Raw genomic sequence first — 19,381 nt, forward strand, 5'->3', positions numbered from 1 at the left:
GGCGTAGGGGAGGGGCCACCCACCACCAGAGCAGGATCAACACCAAGAGACCAGGTAAGTGAGCTCCATGGTTCTGCCCCGGCCTGAGAATGGAGGACCACCCCCTGGGTATCCACAGACAATTCTGGAAGACCAGACCAGCCACCTAGATGTTGGCTAGCAGACACCTGGGTCATTGGCCATTATGCACCTGGGGTCTGTGCACAAAGATCATCTGTGATGGGCACACTGGGTCCTCTTTGGCCAGAGAAGGAACCAGAGGCATAGAGAAGTTGATGTTCCCAAAGCTCTGGGCCCTGTGGGTTTCCAAGGTCAGCTCCCTTCTGACTGAGTCTGTGAGCCAGGGGCAGGGCCCAGCTCTCTTCTAAGCCTGAGTCCCTATGGCCTCTGGCACTCTATGGTTGGGCACATGCCTGGCTGAGACATGGGAAGAAGTGGCTGCATAGCAGGTGGCAGCCCAAGGAGAAGTGACGGCAGGTCAAATCAGCAGTCAGTTCTGGGTGCTAGGAGTGTGACAGCGGGTAAAGCAGGGTCCTCAGGAAGTCATGGTGCAAGAGGTGGACAGTTCTCAAGCACAGCGTGGTGTGTGTGCATGCAGGGCCCCAGGGACTGAGACCAGGTCAGATAAGCCAACTAGAGCTCAAAGGATAACTGAAGTTGGGAGGGCATTTGGGGATGGGCTATGAGGGGTGACAGTAGCTGGGGCACAAGGATAGAAGTGGCCCAGCTGGGCAGGACTTGGCTTATCCCTGAGGCTGCTGGGAGGAAGGAGCTATGGTGAGTGGTCTTGCGCTGGGAGAGGGGATGCAGAGGTAATGGCTGTTGCGCCAAAGCCCCATTGCAGGGGAGATCAGAGTAATGGCAGATAAAGACAAGCAGGGGACCTCCCAGTTGCTGGGTCAGGTTGCCCCTCTCTGAGAAAGAGTGGCAAGAGCAAGTAGAGTAGATGTGATCACTTTGAGTAGTGCAGCTGGAGACCCTGGAGCTCGGGGAGTGTGTGAGGCTGAGCTTGGCAGAGGGAGATGACAAGCGGGAGACTTACCACCACACCAAAGGCAACAAGGATGAGGAGGGAGCGGGGAGTGGAAGAGCAATTTGCTCCAGCTGGCAGGCAGAGAGTCAGTTGGAGGGTCAGAAAAGCTTGCCTACAGCAACCCAGGGAGCATAGCAGTGGGAGTAGACAGCCTGAGTAGGGACCCTAAGCCTCCAAGGGGAGCAGGGAAGTGGCTTGTGCACCAGTGGGCAGATGAGTCAACTTCAGGTTCTGGAACATTCCTTGGACCACAGACCTCTCCTCAGGTATTGAAATTTGGGGTATTCAGGACTGACCACCTGTCTGTGTGCCCAAGTACCTTGTTCTTGTGTCTGTCCTCCCTTCCCATGAGAGAACTATTTCTCTCTCCCGCCTAGGACAGTGCTGGAGCTGCCCAGCCACCTCAGGAGGGCCTGAGCTTAGGCAGCAAGATGGGGCAGGTCAATAGACTCCCTTTCCCATATTAAGCTTGGAATTGTATAAGAGAACGCCCAGTGAATTCCATTTCATCTTGTTTGGTATGGCATGTCTTCCCCTGTGATAGCCCCTTGGAACTCTTCACCCTAGCTGTGCCCTAATTGAAGCGATGTTATTCTTCTGTGTGCAGCTAAGAAGCAGGATGGGGCAGTTGCCATGGAAATGCAGCCCCTGAAGAGTGCAGAGGGTGGGGAGATGGAAGAGCGAGAGAAGAAGAAAGCCAATGTGCCCAAGAAGGAGAAGTCGGTCCTACAGGGAAAGCTTACGAAACTGGCTGTGCAGATTGGGAAAGCAGGTAGGGACAGCCAGAGGTGCCCAGGCAGGGCCACCAACTGGGCATAAGGGACACTGGGATCGTGGAGATGGAATCATGCCATGTAGAGCCAGGATGAAGGGATATTGCAGGTGGTGTGGGCCAGGCAGCCAGGGACCAGCTAGGGTCTGGCCCAACCCTCCCCAGTAAGCATGGATTCCAAACCCTTCCCTAAGGCCAAAGTCACGTGCTGACCTGTTACCCAGCATGCTCTGCCCACAGCATGGTCAAAAGGCAGCCAGCAGCATTGAAGGCCCGCTGACTGGAACTCTAAGTTCTGAGGGTCCCCCCAGCCATGCCTCTCATGCCATTGGACATAGGCTCTCTGCTCCATCCCACATGTCCTAGGGGACTTGAGCAAAGACCATCCCAAGCTCCCATGCAAACAGGTCCTGCTTTGCCCCCCCAGCCCCAGGTCCGAGCCCCCCCCCCCAGCTGTTTATCCCAAAACATGAACCAAATCTGTCTCAAGCTGGCCACAGCAACAGTGCCCCTTACCTCTTCTTCCCTCTTCCTTTCTCCTCATCACCTGTGGTGGCCCTCTTCCTGCCCACCCCTCTGTGGCCTCCATCATGACTGGGCAGGGCTGGTGATGTCCGCCATCACTGTCATCATCTTGGTCCTCTACTTTGTGATTGAGACCTTCGTTGTGGATGGCCGGGTGTGGCTGGCAGAATGCACGCCCGTCTATGTGCAGTACTTCGTGAAGTTCTTCATCATCGGTGTCACTGTATTGGTTGTGGCTGTCCCTGAGGGCCTGCCTCTTGCTGTCACCATCTCCTTGGCTTACTCTGTCAAGGTAATAACAGTGCTTACAATTGTGGGCTGTCAGTAAGCACCTGGGCTGCACCGAGGACTCGGGGAGGTTGGGAGGCCTCCAGGAGGAGGGAAGGCATTGAGTGGGGACTGAGGGGCATCTTTGAAGATCTGTTGACACAGAGGGACTTGCCGTATTCAGTAGCTTTTCCCACCTGAATCCCTGGGCACAATGAGATAAGCCAGAGAGCAAGTGGGTAGTGAAGCAGACCTGAGGGTTGGCATCTGTGGGACACAGGAATAGGGAGGTCAGAAGGGTCAGGAAGTGAGGACACTGGTGCTGTTGGCAGAGACGGAAACCGGGAGGCTCTGGGACGTCAGGAGACTGTGGGAAGAGCGTGGGAGAGCCAGGACAGCATCAGGGAATGACAGGGCCAGCAGAGAACCTGAGAGGGGGCTCTGAGGAGAGCAACTGCTCCCTGTTTGATGAGCATCCTTCCGTCTTACAGGCCTGCTGCCTTGGGTCAGCCACCACCCAGCCCAGTGCTGACCAGGGTCCCAGTGGGCTGCTAGTGTGTTGACCATCTCTCATTCCCTTTAACCTGATGAGTGAACAACACCAGTGCCCCCGCCCCATCTATGCCCTTTACAGAAAATGATGAAGGACAACAACCTGGTACGCCACCTGGATGCCTGTGAGACCATGGGCAATGCCACAGCCATCTGCTCAGACAAGACGGGCACGCTCACCACCAACCGGATGACTGTGGTCCAGTCCTACCTAGGAGACACCCACTACAAAGAGATTCCAGCCCCCAGCGCCCTGACCCCCAAGATCCTTGACCTCCTGGTCCATGCCATCTCCATCAACAGTGCCTACACCACCAAAATACTAGTGAGCTGGAGCAGGAGGGCAGGCTGACAGAGCTGCTGTGGGACAAGGGAAGGGGGCTGGGCTGGGGTGTGGCATGAGCTGTCCTGAAAGCTGACTAGACCCCCTTAAGAACTTCTGAGAGGCCCCTCCATGGTAGAGCGCTGGCCTAGAATGCATGAGGCCCTGGCTTCCATCCCCAGCATCACGACAAACATTTTTTGTTTTTGAGCAGAGTCTTTAGGGTACCGGGCACCCCCCTCCCAGTCCCTGGCATGACAGGGTGCTCCAGCTACTGGGTGGGGCCTGCAGCTTCTAAGTTTGGTGGATGAGGAGAAGCCGCCTGCACGGGGTCACCTAGTCCACACAGGGGAGCAGTCCTCTGCCCCCTGACACCACACCCTAACAACACGGTAGCCACGACTGGGCAGGAGCCAGGCCCCGGGGGCAGCATGGAGGGTGCTCTTGGCCTCGGTGCCATCTTGGCTCTCCTCGCCCTGCAGCCTCCAGAGAAGGAAGGCGCTCTCCCACGCCAAGTGGGCAATAAGACGGAGTGCGCTCTGCTGGGCTTTGTCCTGGACCTGAAGCGGGACTTCCAGCCCGTGCGGGAGCAGATTCCGGAAGATAAGCTTTACAAAGTGTACACCTTCAACTCAGTCCGCAAGTCCATGAGCACGGTCATCCGCATGCCTGACGGCGGCTTCCGCCTCTTCAGCAAAGGGGCCTCGGAAATCCTGCTCAAAAAGTGAGTGGGCAACAGGAAGCAGCCAGGGGTTGGGTGGCTGGGGGCTAGTTTAAGGGTATATACGAGATTTCTTGTTTTATTTTTGTGAAAAAATTGACCTAATATAAAACTGACCATTTGAACCACTTTAAAGTGTACAGTTCAGTGGCATTAAGTATATTCACAATGTCGTACAACCATTACTGCTCAAGTTCTAAAACACTTCCATCACCCCAAAAAGAAGCCCAAGACCCACTAAGCAGTTACTGTCCATCTCCTCGCCCATCCAGGCAACCACTGATCTGATTTCTGTCTCTGCCTATTTTGGACATTTCATGTAAATGGAATCCTGCAGCTGGGTGCAGTGGTGCACACCTATAATCCCAGCTACTCAGGAGGCTAAGGCAGGAGGATGGCAAGTTTGAGGGCAACCTGGGCAACATGATGAGACCCTGTCTCAAAATAGAAAATAAAAAGGGCTGTGCATGTGCCTCAGTGGTAGAGCACCCCTGGGTTCAATCCCTAGTATCACAAAGAAAAAAAGGAAATCATGCACTTTGTGGCCTTTTGTGTCTGACTTCTTTCACTGAAAATACTGTCCTCAAGGTTCATCCATGTATCATAATTGCATTTCTTTTTGATGGTTGAATAATATTCCATTGTTTGTATAAGATCAATTTTGTTTACCCATTCATCTGTTGACAGACACTAGGATTTTTTCCACATTTTGGCAATTGTGAACAATGATGCTATGAACATTCATGTACAAGTTTGTGTTTGAATACACATTTTCAACTCTTTTGGATATATCCTATTTCAGTCAGCTTTCCATTCCTATAACAAAAACCTAAGATATATCAGCTTATAAAGAGAAAAGGTTTGTTTTGTCTCACCAGTTTGGAGGTTTTGGTTCATGGTCACTTGGCTTCATTGCCTTTGGGTCTGTGGCAAGACAGTACATCATGACAGGTGTGTGTGCTGGAGCAAAAAGTCACTTATTTCGTGGCTGGGATGAGAAGGAGAAAGAAGAGACCACAGTCCCACAATCCCCTTCAAGGGCATGTCCCCAAGGACTTAAAACCTGCCCACTAGACCCCACTTCTTTAAGTTTCCACCACCTCCCAAGAGTGCCAAGAAGGGCACCAAGTCTTTAACTTTGGGGGACATTCTGTCCCTAGCCCCCAGTTGTTCATGTCCATCTCACAATACAAAATGCATTCATCTCTTCTCCAAGAGTATCCAGAGTCTTAACTCGTCCCACTTTGCTTAAAAGTCCAAGTCCAAAGTCTCCTCTGAGACTCAGAGCAAAATCTTAGCCAAGAGCCCCTGTAACTTTTTAAAAAGAAAGTTACATTCTCCCAAGATACAGTGACAGAGGATAAGCATTCTCATTCCAAGATGAGGAAAATAATACAGAGGGACCAGACCAAAGCAAGACCAAAACCTAGGAGGCAAACATTAAATCCTAAACCTCCAGGTCTGGCATCTGAGGTACACCATGTTGGTATGTGGCTCCCAAGGGCTTGGCCAACCCCACCCCTCTAACTTGACTGGCTGCAGCCCACAAGGCCACTCTCGGGCTGGCAAACACTGTTGGCGGTTTCCTCCGAGCAGACATTCCTCCTTCCTGGCATCCTCTAACTTCCTGGGGTCTCCACTGCAGCATGAGCTTCACCCTCAAGGCTCCATGCATTGCTCTGGCAGTGCCTGTTTGCAGGTATGCCAGCAGGGCTGCCCACTGCCTGGCCTCCCAGCCTTTCCTCTAAAATCTTGGTAGAAGCCTCCATGTCCCCATAACTCCTGCTTCCTGCCTGCCTGCAAAACCAGCTTCACCTGAATGACATCAAGGTCTGCCACCAGTGCAAGCTGTTCCTGGGCCCCCTTGAACCATGACTGTAGCTGCCTCTGAGTGCCTTTCTGGTTAAACACGGGAAAACAAATCCCAGGGAAATGAATCCCTAGTCACTTTGGGGTGAGCATGGCACCCTGGGGCTTTCTTCTCCCAGACTCTATCCTGGAAATTCTTTGAAACCAATTTACGATTCTCCATTTCTGAGATTCCCTCCAGGCAGCTTTCCTGTTATCCACTTGGCTTCCTTTTAGTGACACTAGCAACCACAACAGTACCCTCTTTGGACAGAACTTTACAAGCACTTCTTTTCTGGCCAAACTGCACTCTATTCCTCTTTGCTCCTGATTCTCACAGTAAATTTGGCTAAAAGCAGGCAGGAATAAACACCCATGCCATAGCCTGAATGCTGTGCTGCCTCGAAATTTCCTCCTCCAGGTAAACTAGTTTTTCACCTTGAAACTCAGCCTCCCACATATTCTCAGGACATACACAAAAAGCAGCCAAAATCTGTGCCATAATGTAAAAAAGGATGGCCCCCTGTGCCATTTCCAATGGAGCCCTTGTTGCCATCTGAAACTCGTGAGCACAGTCTTTACTGTCTGCATTACTCTCAGCATGCTGGTCCTCTGAGCTCCCAGGAGAATCGCCATGAAGCTCTGCTTATAGCATTCTGAACTTTTTCCAGCCTGCTCCTTCAAACTTTCCAAAGTCCTGCCACAAACCCATTCTGAATATTCTTCCACACTGTCAGGTACAATCACAGCAAGGACCCACTTCTTGGCACCAGTTTTCTAGGCATCCCTCAATCCAGTCAGGTTGACACCAAAATTAATCATCATGTCTACCTAGGTGTACCATGATGGGTCATATTATAACTCTATGTTCAAATTGTTTTCCCAAATGACTACACAATTTGATGCTCCCACCAGCTATGTAGAAGGATTCTAACTTCTCCTCATCCTTCCCAATACTTGTTATTTTCTGGTTTTATTGTTATTATTATGGTCATCCTGGTGTGTGTAAGGTTGTATCTCATGGTGTATTTGATCTCCATTTCCCCAAGGACTAAAGCTGTTGAGCATTTGTTCAAGTGTTTAGTGGTCAGTTTAGGTTTTCTTTGGAGAAATGTCTATTGAAACCCCTTGCCCAGTTTCGAGTTGGGTTGTTTGTGTTTTTATTGTTGAGTTTTAAGAGTTCTTTATATATGCTGGTTACTAGATTCTTATCAGGGATAGGATTTGTAAATATTTCCTTCCATTGTGTTGGTTTTTTGACTCTTGAGAGTGTCCCTAGATACACAAATATTTTAAGATTACAATGAAGTTCAATTTATCTATTTTTGCTGCTATTGTTTTTGTTGGGTTTCTTTTAGAAGTGATGAAACTGAAAGTTGACTGTAGTGATGCTTGTACGTATCTGTGAATATACTAAAAACCATTGAATTGTACACTTTAAATGGGCAAATTGTGTGGTATGTGAATTATAAGTGAATAAAGCTATTTAAAAAAACAGAGGGGGGGAGCATGCAGCCTTGCCTCCAAGCATCCCTGCTCCCCCCACCCTTTCTCAGCCTGCACACTTCCCTTTGGCCTTGGCCTCTCTTTTACCCATTCCCTCTGCACCACACACCTGGATCCTCCCGTACTTCCCTAGTGGCACACTCAGGGTTCCCTGTGGCCCCAGGCTCAGCCTGCTCACTGCCCTCAGTAGATCTGATCGGCAGGTGAGCCCCCAAGACACCTCAAGAACAGCCACTGCAACCTAGGGCAAAGGCCACCTCCTCCCTGAAGCTGCCCCTGCTAGGTTGGGAATGGAGGCTGGGCTTGGGGACCCTAGACTTGTTTCTGTGCTTCTCCTTTGGTGGCCACTGTGGCTAAAAATTCAAGTTCTGTAGCAGGGTCTGAAGTCCAACCCTGGCTCCACTCTTTGCTGACCATGTGAACATGAGCAAATCAACTGCCCCATCTCCCCACGGCCACCATGGTTTCCCCTCATAACTTATTTCCTGGGAGTATCATGAGAATGACATGAGTGAATCTGTGTTCCTAGGCAGACATCGATCTTTGCCAGCTTTTGTTATCATTTCCTTCTGTCTTGACAACCAGTTTCTTCTTCATTAGTTTCCCTGTGGTACCTAAGCCCATTCACATCTTCCATCACACCTGTCTTTGGCTGATTCCTCCCTGTCATATCTGTTCTGAGAAGCTCCTGGGTCCTCAGAGCTTGGACTGAGATTGCTGCTTTTCCCATTCCATGGTTACAACTGATAGTCTGTGGCATTTGATTTTTGCTGATGTTCCACATCCTTGCCCCGTGGAGTCCATGGGAGAACTGCCGTAAGTCAAGGGCTCCCAGCCAGGTGGAGTCTCCCAGCCAACTCTAGTGTATGAGGGTCCAGGGGCTGCTGTAACAAATGACCCCAAACCTGCTGGCTTGAAACAACAGAAATTTATCATCTCACAGTTCTGGAGGCCAAAAATCCAATGTCAAGGTGTAGACAGGGCTGTGCTCCTTCTGACAGCTGTAGGGGAGAATCCTTCCTTGCCTTTCCCAGATTCAGGTGGTGGCTACAATCCTCGGTGCTCCTTGGCTTGCAGCTGTATTACTCCAGTCTCTACCTCTGTTGTCACATGGCCTCCTTCCCTGTGTGTCTGTGTCCTCTGCTCTCTTTATAAGGACATTTGTCATCAGCTAAAATCCCACCCTAATCCAGTGTGACTGGCACTGCTTCCTCTTGTTCTCTCCCTGTCTCCACCTCGCTCCACCCGCCTCCCCTTGCCCCAGGTGCACCAACATCTTAAACAGCAATGGTGAACTCCGAAGTTTTCGTCCTCGGGACCGGGATGACATGGTGAAGAAGATCATTGAGCCAATGGCTTGTGATGGCCTCCGCACCATCTGCATTGCCTACCGAGACTTCTCTGCAGGCCAGGAGCCCGACTGGGACAACGAGAATGAGGTGGTGGGTGACCTCACCTGCATAGCTGTCGTGGGCATTGAGGATCCCGTGCGGCCTGAGGTAGCCACCCCTTGGTAACTGCTTCCTGGACCTGAGATGTCTGATAGGTGGAGGGGCAGCCTTTTTCCACACTTGACCTCCATGGTGTACTTCAGACACAAGCATGCATGGAGAGAGCCACTTTCTCCTCACCTTCCCAGCTGTTACACCTCTTACTGCGTAGTTACAGGTAGAGCAAACCAGCTAGCTGCCGGAGTGCAGAAACACAGGATAAGGCGGTCAGTGGCAGACACTTGGGGTCCTCCTGTGGGTACGGCCATTGCACCCCAGATCATGCCCTCCTCAGTACACTTGATCCCCTCCCTGGGGGCTCTTGCCCTTGACCCACACAGAGGTTCTGGCTGCCCACAGGAAGCCCCCTCCTGCTTGGACCCAGGTCATAGCTCAGGCTCCACCTCCTACCAGGTGAGTGAGTGTGGCAGTGAGCTCTTCAAACCCCACCCTAGCCCTCCTCCCCTCCACAGAACCAATGGACTGACGGGGATGGTGAGGGAGAGGGAGAGCCAGGGATGACTGAGCGGGGAAGGCTGAGCGATGCAGGTTTGGGGGACAGGGTGGGCAGTTCTCAGTCAAGGGTTTAGTTGGATCTGAATGGTATTCAGAATATCCCCATGGAAATGTCAAGTAGGTCAGTGGCTACAGGAATGGAGAGCTCAGAGCAAAGGTCCTGACTGGAGAGAAATTCCAGGAGCATCATTGTATGGGCGATGTCACTGGGACAGTATGCAGCTGTAACAGAGGTCAGACAGGAAGAGAAACTTCAAGGGCCATGTGTCTGGAGCAGGTACAGAGCAAAGGAGGACAGGTTTACCCAGTCATTGCCTTGATATTGGGAAGTCATTCAAGACTTTGACCTGAGCAGGTTCCATGGGATGGCTTTTTACTCTTTAAAGATGGGAGAGGCAGAATCTGGGAGGGCCTTCTGTCTTCACAGACCCTCTCTATTGCTGTCATCTCATGCCAGAAGCCTGAAAACATATTTGTAGGAGCTACAGTGGAGGGGTGACAGGAGAGGAGAAGCTTCATGCTTTGGACATGGACCAAAAAAAAAAAAAAAAAAAAGACTCAATTCAGAAGAAAATGCCCAGTGGCCATGGGTCATTATCAATAGAGCACCCCTGCATTCCAAGGAGAACCCAATGTGCACGGGCATTAGGGTGAGCTCCTGGGCCTGCTGTGAAATATTTTTATGTAACTCTTCATCTCAGAAAATGTCAAACACAGGCAAGTTGTGGTAAGGGGATAATAAAGATCTACTTTCAGGGGGTGCCACAGCAGGTAAGAGAGAGGCCACCCCAGACTGGGCAATGGCAGAGGGGCCCAGGAAACAGAAATAGCTCCTTTTTGACTTGAGAGTGACATTAGAGAGTTCAGGAGGCAGATCTCAGTGACAAGGTCAGGTGAGAAAGCCAGGCAGATCCCCAGGGAAATGGGTCAGTCAGGTGGCAACCAGGAAGGGAGCACACAGGGCCCTGTGAAGCTCTGGTGCCAATAGCAGAAGGGAAGGCACATGGGCCTCAGATGACCCTGGTGTGAGCTGTGCCCACAGGAAGCTTGGAGTTGGGCTGCCCTGAGGCCTGAGCAGGGCCTCGCAGCTCCTCCACTGAACTGTCCATCCCTGAGGAGGAAGCAGGGAGAGGCACTGAGCAGATGACAAAGGAGATTCAGTCTTTTGATAAGGGGATCGCCTTATAGAGAGGGTCCTTCTTGCCACCTGGGTGGCAGGCCCAGAGCCGCAAGACTGCGTGGAGAGTCTGGCAGTCACTACTGAGGAGCAGGCCCAGCTTGGGTCTGCAGCTCCTGGCTGTCAGGCTTGTCCCAGCCACTTGGTGGCAGCAGAGGGATGCCTTCCAGATGCTCCAGGGACAGGAGCTGCCTCACTGCCTTGCTTGGAGGGGAGTTGCCTCCTGATAACATAGGGTCTTACCCAGCACCCCGAGATCCTCAAAGAGCAGAAAATATCAAGGGTACACATCACTGTGGGTGCTCATCCTTACTTTTAAGGCCATTTGCTCCAGGGATCATCAAGTTTCTCAGGCACAGCCTTAAAGGGGGGCCCCTCTATTCTTGCCCCCACTCTCTGTGGTTGTTCCCAGGCCGCTCTGCCCCAGTCCTCCACAGCCTGACTCCTGCCCTAGGATCCCTAGACCAGAAGACTGGACACCTGCGCATCCTTGCATCTCTCTTCCTCGGACTCAGTGTCTGTCCCCAGGGCATCCATGTTTATCCCATCAGTGCTCACAGCGACCCCACTGCAAAATTAGCAAGCTTAGGCCTGACCTCTTTCAATTCCTCAAGCTCTGGATGTTTTCTCCCTTCCGTCACCCCTCCCCCTCCCCCCTCAGTGCATCTGTCGGACCCTATCTTGTCTGCTTCCTTTCCCACTGCAGCCTCAGGGCCTGAAGAGCCACTACTTCATTGGTTTGGGAAATGTCCTTTCCATCCTCCCCTCACTGGGATGATGCCATGACCTCCTGGCTCATCCCCTGGCTTCCCACTTGCAACCCTGGCTGACCTGTTTTGCACTCAGTGCTACAGGGGGTCTCTTTCTCCTTCCCTTGTTCCACGACTGAATATGCTATTTGGAAATGAAATGCATGCTACATAACCAAGCAATGTTCCATTTCCCCCAGCAAGTGGATGATGTAAAGCCTACATCTCTCAGAAAAAGATGAATGCCTAGGGACCGTCTTCAGCTCTATACTGTTAAAACAAAACAGAAATAGAGACAGTGAGAGAGAAACCCAGAGCTTAGTCCCAGCTCTGGCTGTTTCTGAGTCAGCTGGCCACTGAGTCCTCACACTGAGTCAGGGTCCCAGAGGCATGGGCCTGGAGTGGGCCTGCTAGCCATGGGAAGCCAGTCAGGTAGCCAGGCTTGGGAGGTCCCTTTCTCATTCTTCCTTAGAGTCAACACCACCACCCTGCCAGGCTGCCTGGGGACCTGGGCTGGTTCTGCTCAGCAGCCCTGGAGCTCAGTTTACCAGCTGGAAAATGAGGTTAACAGCTGGATGAATCTACGGCCACTCAGATACCCTTTCCCAGACATGAATATGATGGTGTCACTTCACGGTGTGAAAGCTTCCAATGGCTTCTCCCAGCCCTGCTCACACTGCCAGGGCCTGGATCTGAGTCATTGCTGGTCCCTGGAGGAGGTGGGTTGAGGATTGAGGGAGGCACCCACCTACTGTGGGCTGCTCTCTGGGCCTCCTCTGGCCCTACCCTCCACGGACACCCTGCACTGAGTCCACAGGTTTGGCTTCACTGCCAGCTCTGGATGTTAGAAAGGGCACAGCCCAGACACCAAGTAGGTTTTGGCTTACTGGCTCTGCCCACTCCTCTGGTCTCTTGCAGGTCCCTGAAGCTATTCGCAAATGCCAGCGTGCTGGCATCACAGTTCGAATGGTGACAGGAGACAACATCAACACGGCCCGGGCCATTGCAGCCAAGTGCGGCATCATCCAACCAGGAGAGGACTTCCTGTGCCTGGAAGGGAAGGAGTTCAACAGGAGGATCCGCAACGAGAAAGGCGAGGTAGCTCCCTGCCGCCTTAGTCCCAGTTCTGGCTGCTTCCGTGACCTCCCTTCCCCGCCCTTCGCAGCCCCTCTGCCAGCCCCCCACCCACCTTACCTCTGCAGTGTCCATGTGCTTCCCCCAGATAGAACAGGAGCGACTGGACAAGGTGTGGCCCAAGCTGAGGGTGCTCGCCCGGTCATCTCCCACTGACAAGCACACTCTGGTCAAAGGTAAATGAGCTCACTCAGCCTCTTCCTGGGGGGCAGCAGTGGTGCCCAGGCATGTCCTATCAGCTGCTCCCATGTGGGTCTCCAGGGCCGGCCTAGGAAGCCAGGATCCCCAGCTCTAGATGCATTGCTTCTAGAGACCCGTGAATAGAAAATGCCCAAGCAAGAGGAGCCCACGGAGGCTGTCTCCTCATTGGAACAGATCAGGAAATTGAGACCCACATTGCACAATGGCAGGCCCCTCCCTTCTACCAAATTGCAAGCCCTCTGCACTCCTGATGGACCAGAGTGGGGTGGGGGACTTGACTCACAGCTGCCCAGGAGCACAGGGGCAGCCTGCCCCACAGACCACTTGGCTGGGCTGCAGGGGGACACGGTGTCTCCATACCTACCAGACGGCACTGGCCCTGCCCTACCCCATTCTGTGTTCCAGGGATCATTGACAGCACTACTGGTGAGCAGCGGCAGGTAGTGGCAGTGACTGGAGATGGCACCAATGATGGGCCGGCCCTCAAGAAGGCAGATGTGGGATTTGCCATGGTAAGTCACCCAGGGCCAGGCCAGCTCAGCTAAACAAATGACACCTTGAGTCTCACAGAAAGTAACCGTGCACCAGGAGTGAAAGACCATGTGAGGGCAGGTTGCAGGAGACTAGAAAGTTCTTTCTCTCACATCCTGGCACTTGGGCCTATATGAGTTCTGCCTTCCTTGGGTCTCAATTTCCTGTGGTTTGTTTAAAGACGTTTGGCATGATGACATCTGCAGTGACAGTATGACATCATTGAGAAGGGGAGCATGGGGCGGGGCTCACCAGTAATGGGTCCTGCCTGCCATTGTCCACTCCCAGTCCACTCTCAGTGGACTCTGGGGCCCAAATGTGATTAACAGAGTCCCCAGTGGGGTCTCCCTCTGTGCTGCTTTCCTGTTGCGCACATAGAGCTGGTTCTTCCCTTCAAAGTCCAGGCCCACTCGCCCCAGGGTTCTGGGCTTGGCCCCTGGAGGCAGAAGCCTGACAAGCCCTGTTCCCACTCTCCACTTAGCCCACATTCAGTGTAGCCCACCGGGAGCCTGGCCCACCCCTCCAGGCCCCCAAACCTGTAGGGAAGACTGAGCAGGGCTTCCTGCCAGCAGCTCCCATGGGGCCAGGCCTGAGGTGGAGCAGGAGAGGGCTGAGCAGCTTTGTACAGCTGTCGCCACATCTGTGCTCTGTACTGGAGAAGCAAGAACCCACTGTTCCAGCTGGGACCCCAGGGCCTACTTAGATAGCAGCTTCCCTAGAGCCCGAAAGCAAGAGAAAGCTGGTGAGTGGCCACGTCATCAGCATCCTCTGAGTTTAGGAGCAAACTCCCTGTGCTGTGACATGCAATGAATCTGTTCATAGCGGAAGAACATAATGAATTAAAACGAGTGCTATTCCTAGTTGGGGAGAACGTTGTTTGGAAGGGAAAGGGCTGGGGAGCCAAAGGGGGCTGAGGAATGGGTCCCATGGACACTCTGCTTTGGACACTTATGGACTCTGTGTTTTTGTGCCATCCCCAGGGGATTGCAGGGACTGACGTGGCCAAGGAGGCGTCTGACATCATCCTGACCGATGACAATTTCACCAGCATTGTCAAGGCGGTCATGTGGGGCCGCAACGTGTATGACAGCATCTCCAAGTTCTTGCAGTTCCAGCTGACGGTCAACGTGGTGGCCGTGATTGTGGCCTTCACAGGAGCCTGCATCACTCAGGTGGGCACCAGAAGCTGTGCAAGTTTTCTGAGGGCAGTAGCTTCAGCTGGAAAGCTCAGGCTTAAAGGCCAGGCACAAAGCAAGTACTTTTTTTAATTTGCTACACATTCTTTTTAACTGAAATCAAATTCACATACCCCCAAATTCACCATTTTAGAGTATACAGTTCACCAGATTTTCTAGTATGTTCGCTGTGTTATGCAACCACCACCTGTATCTGATTCCAGAGTATGTTCATCAATCCAAAGGAAACCCCATACCCAGTACAGTCACTCCCTGTCACCCCTCCCCAAGCCCCTGGCAATCACCAGATCTGTGCAACCCAATAAGATGTGGCCTTTGTTTATAGCATCTCACTGAGCACAGTGTCTTCAAGATTCATTCATGTTATAGCTTTAGTCAGTACTTCATTCCTTTTTATGGCTGCACAGTACTCCATTGTATGGATATGCCACATGTGTTGCTCAATCATCGGGCAATGACCTATTGGGTGGCTTCTACTTTTTGGCTGTCAACTGGTGCTACTAGGAACATTCATGTGCAAGTGTCTGTGTGGACATATGTGTTCCATTCTCCTGGGGACTCCAAGTTTCTCCCTTGGTGAAAACTCCTCCCCTTTCTCACTGTCCCATTCTCCCCATTGGTGAGAGTTCAAAATTGATTTGTTCCCTATTAGTGATGGAAAAACATATTGTCAACAGGTAGTTAAATTACTTGCTGATTGAGTTGGTCTTTTTACAGATTTTTTAAAATTGGGATCTAAATCACATGACACAAACTTTTCCATAATAACCATTTTAAAGTGCTCGATTCAGTGGTTTTTAGTATATACACAATGTTATACAACCATCCCCACTATCTACTCCCAGAATAGTCTCATCACCCCAAAAGGAAACCACACACCCACTTCCGTCCCCAGCCCACAACTCCCCTCATCTGCTGTCTCTATGAAGGTATCAGTTCTAGAAATGTCAAATGAACGGAATCAGGTCTCTGTGAAGATAATTTTTAAAGAACGACTCAGGAATGACAAGCAGACAGGTCAGAGTCAGAGTTCGGGCGTCTTCCTGCCCCATAGGAATGGGAAGAGGGATCATTCTGTGGCCCCAAAGCTGGCCCCCTTTCACTGGACTTTCAGCCTTCTACCAAGGATTTGCAGCACACCTTTTAGACACTGCCAGCAGGCAAGAGAAGGGAGATGGCAGGAACCGGAAGCCTGGCAGTAAACCCCCGCTAACATAAAAGACACCTAGGGCTGCAGACGTTATGAGCTTATGGGAATGGTGGCGTTGACCCAGAGCTGCAGTTTCTTCCACCCAAGCTGTCCCCAGTTGGGGAACTGGGCAGCCAGCCTACAGACGGGTGACCATGCCCTCTCCACAGGACTCTCCTCTCAAAGCTGTGCAGATGTTATGGGTGAACTTGATCATGGACACATTTGCTTCTCTGGCCCTGGCAACGGAGCCTCCCACTGAGTCTCTGCTGCTGCGGAAGCCTTACGGCCGGGACAAGCCCCTCATCTCTCGCACTATGATGAAGAACATCCTGGGCCATGCTGTCTACCAGCTCACCATCATCTTCACCCTGCTCTTCGTCGGTAGGTTGGCCCCAGAGCACGCGTATCACGGCTGGTGCACGCAAGGCCTTCAGGACACGGGCTTCCCTCATCTCCCGGCCCAGCACGGGGTGCTGCAGCAGTTCTTGACTGAGTGGGGAGTGGAGGAAGGGGCAGGCCGCTCCGCACCCTGGCCCTCACCTCCCTGCCCTCTCACTGTGTGTTTCCCATCGGGTGACTGACGCAGGGAGCCCCTGCCTCCTCAGCCCTGCCTCTCCTCCCTCCAGGGGAGCTCTTCTTTGACATCGACAGTGGGAGGAACGCGCCCCTGCACTCGCCACCCTCGGAGCACTACACCATCATCTTCAACACCTTCGTCATGATGCAGCTCTTCAACGAGATCAATGCCCGCAAGATCCATGGTGAGCGCAACGTCTTCGATGGCATCTTCAGCAATCCTATCTTCTGCACCATTGTCCTGGGCACCTTTGGAATTCAGGTAGGAGGGGCCGTTCCACATTTATTCTGGGCTGCTTTCAAGGGTGGGGACAGGGCTTCACAGCCCCAGGACTCATGTGGTCCTGGCCTTCCCACCTCTAGTCACAAAACCAGTCTGGACTGTCCTGGCTTTCCTCTTATCTGTGACTCCACTGTGCCACAGAGGGGTTTAGTAGGCCTGAATCAGAACTGACTTGTCTCCCCTATGCCAGAAGTACCTTCCCTGACTCCCTTCCAGTGTCATTCCTATTTCTGGCACCTAATTCCTTGGTGTGAGGCTGCTGTAATTCCAGAAGATTCTTTTGGAGATGCCTACTGTGCAGGAGGAGCTGAGTATTTTGAAATGCAGTGTCTTCAAGGACAGCTTGAACTATAATAAGGCTCACAAATTGGGAGACAGTTGCCATTGAAAGATAGTTCCTTGCTCACAGATCCCAAACAGAGGGCATGCCACACACACAGAAGTGCCAGTCAGGAGGCAGAGGGTCAGAGAGCCATGTACAAGGGCCTTTATTGTGGCCTCCCCAAGACAGGATCAGAAGGCTTAGGACTGGCTGATGTGAATCATTTTAGCCCACCCCAGTGCATGGGGGCTGTCCTAGTTGTTGGGCACCTGGCCCTGGGAGGGAGTTAGGGAAGGGGCTCTGGATTGGTTGTTTTATACTTCTTAAAGAGCTTGCCCCTAAGAGTAGGACCTCTTCTGAGGTGGAGAGAGGGAGACAGAGACAGGAAACCAAATCAAAGTGCTATTCACATTATGGGGTCACCCAGCACAAGGGCATCTGGAGCGTGCCTATGGACATGGGGTGGTACGTGAGGCTACATGCTGTGCTCAGCCAGTCTGAATTCACCTTTAGGCATTTGCTGAGGCAAAAAGGTAGGGAAGGACCCCCAAGAAGGAAAGCCAGGTCTTCTCCCAGGGTGCAGCCCTCTGACTCTGACCAGGATGACCTGGCTCCAAGAGGCTAGGGCCAGCCTGGTAGACAGAGCAGGCCAAGGGCTGGGTTGGATGAAGGGCAGCTGGGAGATGTACCAGCAGTCCACTGCTGCTGGACCCACCCCTTCGCATCCCCTTCTGCAGATCGTCATCGTCCAATTTGGCGGGAAGCCCTTCAGCTGCTCCCCTCTGTCCACAGAGCAGTGGCTCTGGTGCCTGTTTGTTGGTGTTGGGGAGCTGGTCTGGGGACAGGTGAGTGTCTTCCTGGTCAGCTTTCTCACTCTTCCAGTTGGCTATGCTGATGGGACCAGCAATGCCAGAGTCCTGGCTGGCCTAGGGTCCCACTGACCCAACTCCTTACTCCTGGGAAAGTGCATAACATGTTCAGGTGGGCGGCTCTGCACAGTAGGACTCAGGCCTGTGACATACCATGACTCAGATGCAAGGCCACAAGTGACAGTACCAGCAGCAAAGTGCCATGTCTGGGATGTCCCAGGGCCCAGGAAACAATGCATTGTTCCCCTTCCCGTGATAGTAACCAAAACTTGCCCCTTAAGCCTGGGTGGCTTGGGGGCTTGGTGGTAGACTATTTGGTAGCATGCATAAGGCACTGGGTTCCACCCCCAGAACCACACACATACACACACACACACACACACACACACACACACACACACACACAATTAACTGGGTAGCTTAGACAATGCCACATATTTGAAATTAAACAATACACTAATAAATGATACCCTAATAAATAATCTGTGGGGCAAAGAGAAGTTCTTGAGGGAACTTAGGAAGCATTTTGACCTGATGGAAACTAGGGGACCACACATGGTGATTAGGTCAGGAAGCCACAGTCTAGGTGACAGGAGCCAGATCCTCCTGCCATTGGTGCACGAGAGATCTCAGAAAGCATTTCTCTGGAATTCCCGAACACTGGCACAGGAAGCTGAGTCCAGGATCCACCCCTCTTGTCTTAGTCAGCTCAGGTCACCATAACAAAATACCAGACTGGCAGCTTAAATTACAGATGTTTATCTTCTCACAGCTCTGGGGGATGGAAGTCCAAGATCAAGGTTCCAGCCAATTCTGTTTCCCGTGAGGGTCGCTTCCTAGCTTGTGGCCAGCTGCCTTGTCACTGCATGCTCACAGGGCCAAGAGAAAAAGTTGGAGCTCTCTGGCGGCATTTAATTTAATCTCCTTCCTTCAAAAACCACATACTGGAAGGTCCAGGGATTCAGAGGAGGAAGTTGGGGGCCACAGCTCAGTCCATGCACTCTGGATTTTGTGTCTTGATCCACTGGTGTCACCCCAAGCCATCCACAGGGGCTCCTACTGGCCCTGGAATCAGTCCTCAGGGGCCAGTTCCTCCACCTTGTTTTCGGAATTCTCTCCATCGACCGCCGCACCTCCCTCCGTAGTCACTCCTGGGCTTGGTCATCCTATGGAGTCCCTTGGCTTCCTGCAACCTGGACTCCACAGAGCCCAGACAGTGCCAGCACCTTCTCGATCTTCAAGCTCCCAGTTCCTGACACAATGTCTGCTCCAGGGCTCCCCTAGGACAGGCGGCACCAGTGTGAAGCTCAGTCCCTTAAGGCTATTGGCCAGTCTTGTTAGTTCTTAACTGTTTTCAATTACGAAAACAAAGCACGTTCAAACCAATAGAAAGGAATCTGTGAAGAGGTCATCAAGCCCCCTCCCAGTCATGTTCACCAAAGTTCAGACACACAAGATGAAGAGGACAATCCACTGTCCTCCACCCGGGCATGGAACAAAGTCAAGCCTTCCTTTCACCCCTGCCTGGCTCTTCCTCCTCCTGCCCTTGCTAGTTGTCACCTCTCCCTCTCTGACCAGTCCCTGACATTGGCCCCTTTC

At 52.3% G+C, this 19,381-nt stretch overlaps 1 protein-coding gene across 9 annotated transcripts in view; it reads left to right on the forward strand.

Moving 5' to 3' along the window:
- The window catches only part of Atp2b3 (ATPase plasma membrane Ca2+ transporting 3), a 67,387-nt gene that overhangs the window by 28,653 nt on the left and 19,353 nt on the right, over positions 1-19,381 (forward strand). For all 9 annotated transcript variants that reach the window (XM_047535436.1, XM_047535440.1, XM_047535434.1 and 6 more), the window contains 12 exons: positions 1,641-1,805; positions 2,408-2,622; positions 3,232-3,474; positions 3,954-4,195; positions 8,811-9,045; positions 12,397-12,576; positions 12,701-12,788; positions 13,219-13,325; positions 14,325-14,516; positions 15,900-16,113; positions 16,359-16,570; positions 17,651-17,758. In XM_047535436.1, coding sequence (XP_047391392.1) covers positions 1,641-1,805; positions 2,408-2,622; positions 3,232-3,474; positions 3,954-4,195; positions 8,811-9,045; positions 12,397-12,576; positions 12,701-12,788; positions 13,219-13,325; positions 14,325-14,516; positions 15,900-16,113; positions 16,359-16,570; positions 17,651-17,758 — 2,201 coding nt within the window. The remainder of the gene's footprint in view (positions 1-1,640; positions 1,806-2,407; positions 2,623-3,231; positions 3,475-3,953; positions 4,196-8,810; positions 9,046-12,396; positions 12,577-12,700; positions 12,789-13,218; positions 13,326-14,324; positions 14,517-15,899; positions 16,114-16,358; positions 16,571-17,650; positions 17,759-19,381) is intronic.

The sequence above is a fragment of the Sciurus carolinensis genome, chromosome X (assembly GCF_902686445.1).
Source record: "Sciurus carolinensis chromosome X, mSciCar1.2, whole genome shotgun sequence".
Taxonomy (NCBI): domain Eukaryota; kingdom Metazoa; phylum Chordata; class Mammalia; order Rodentia; family Sciuridae; genus Sciurus; species Sciurus carolinensis.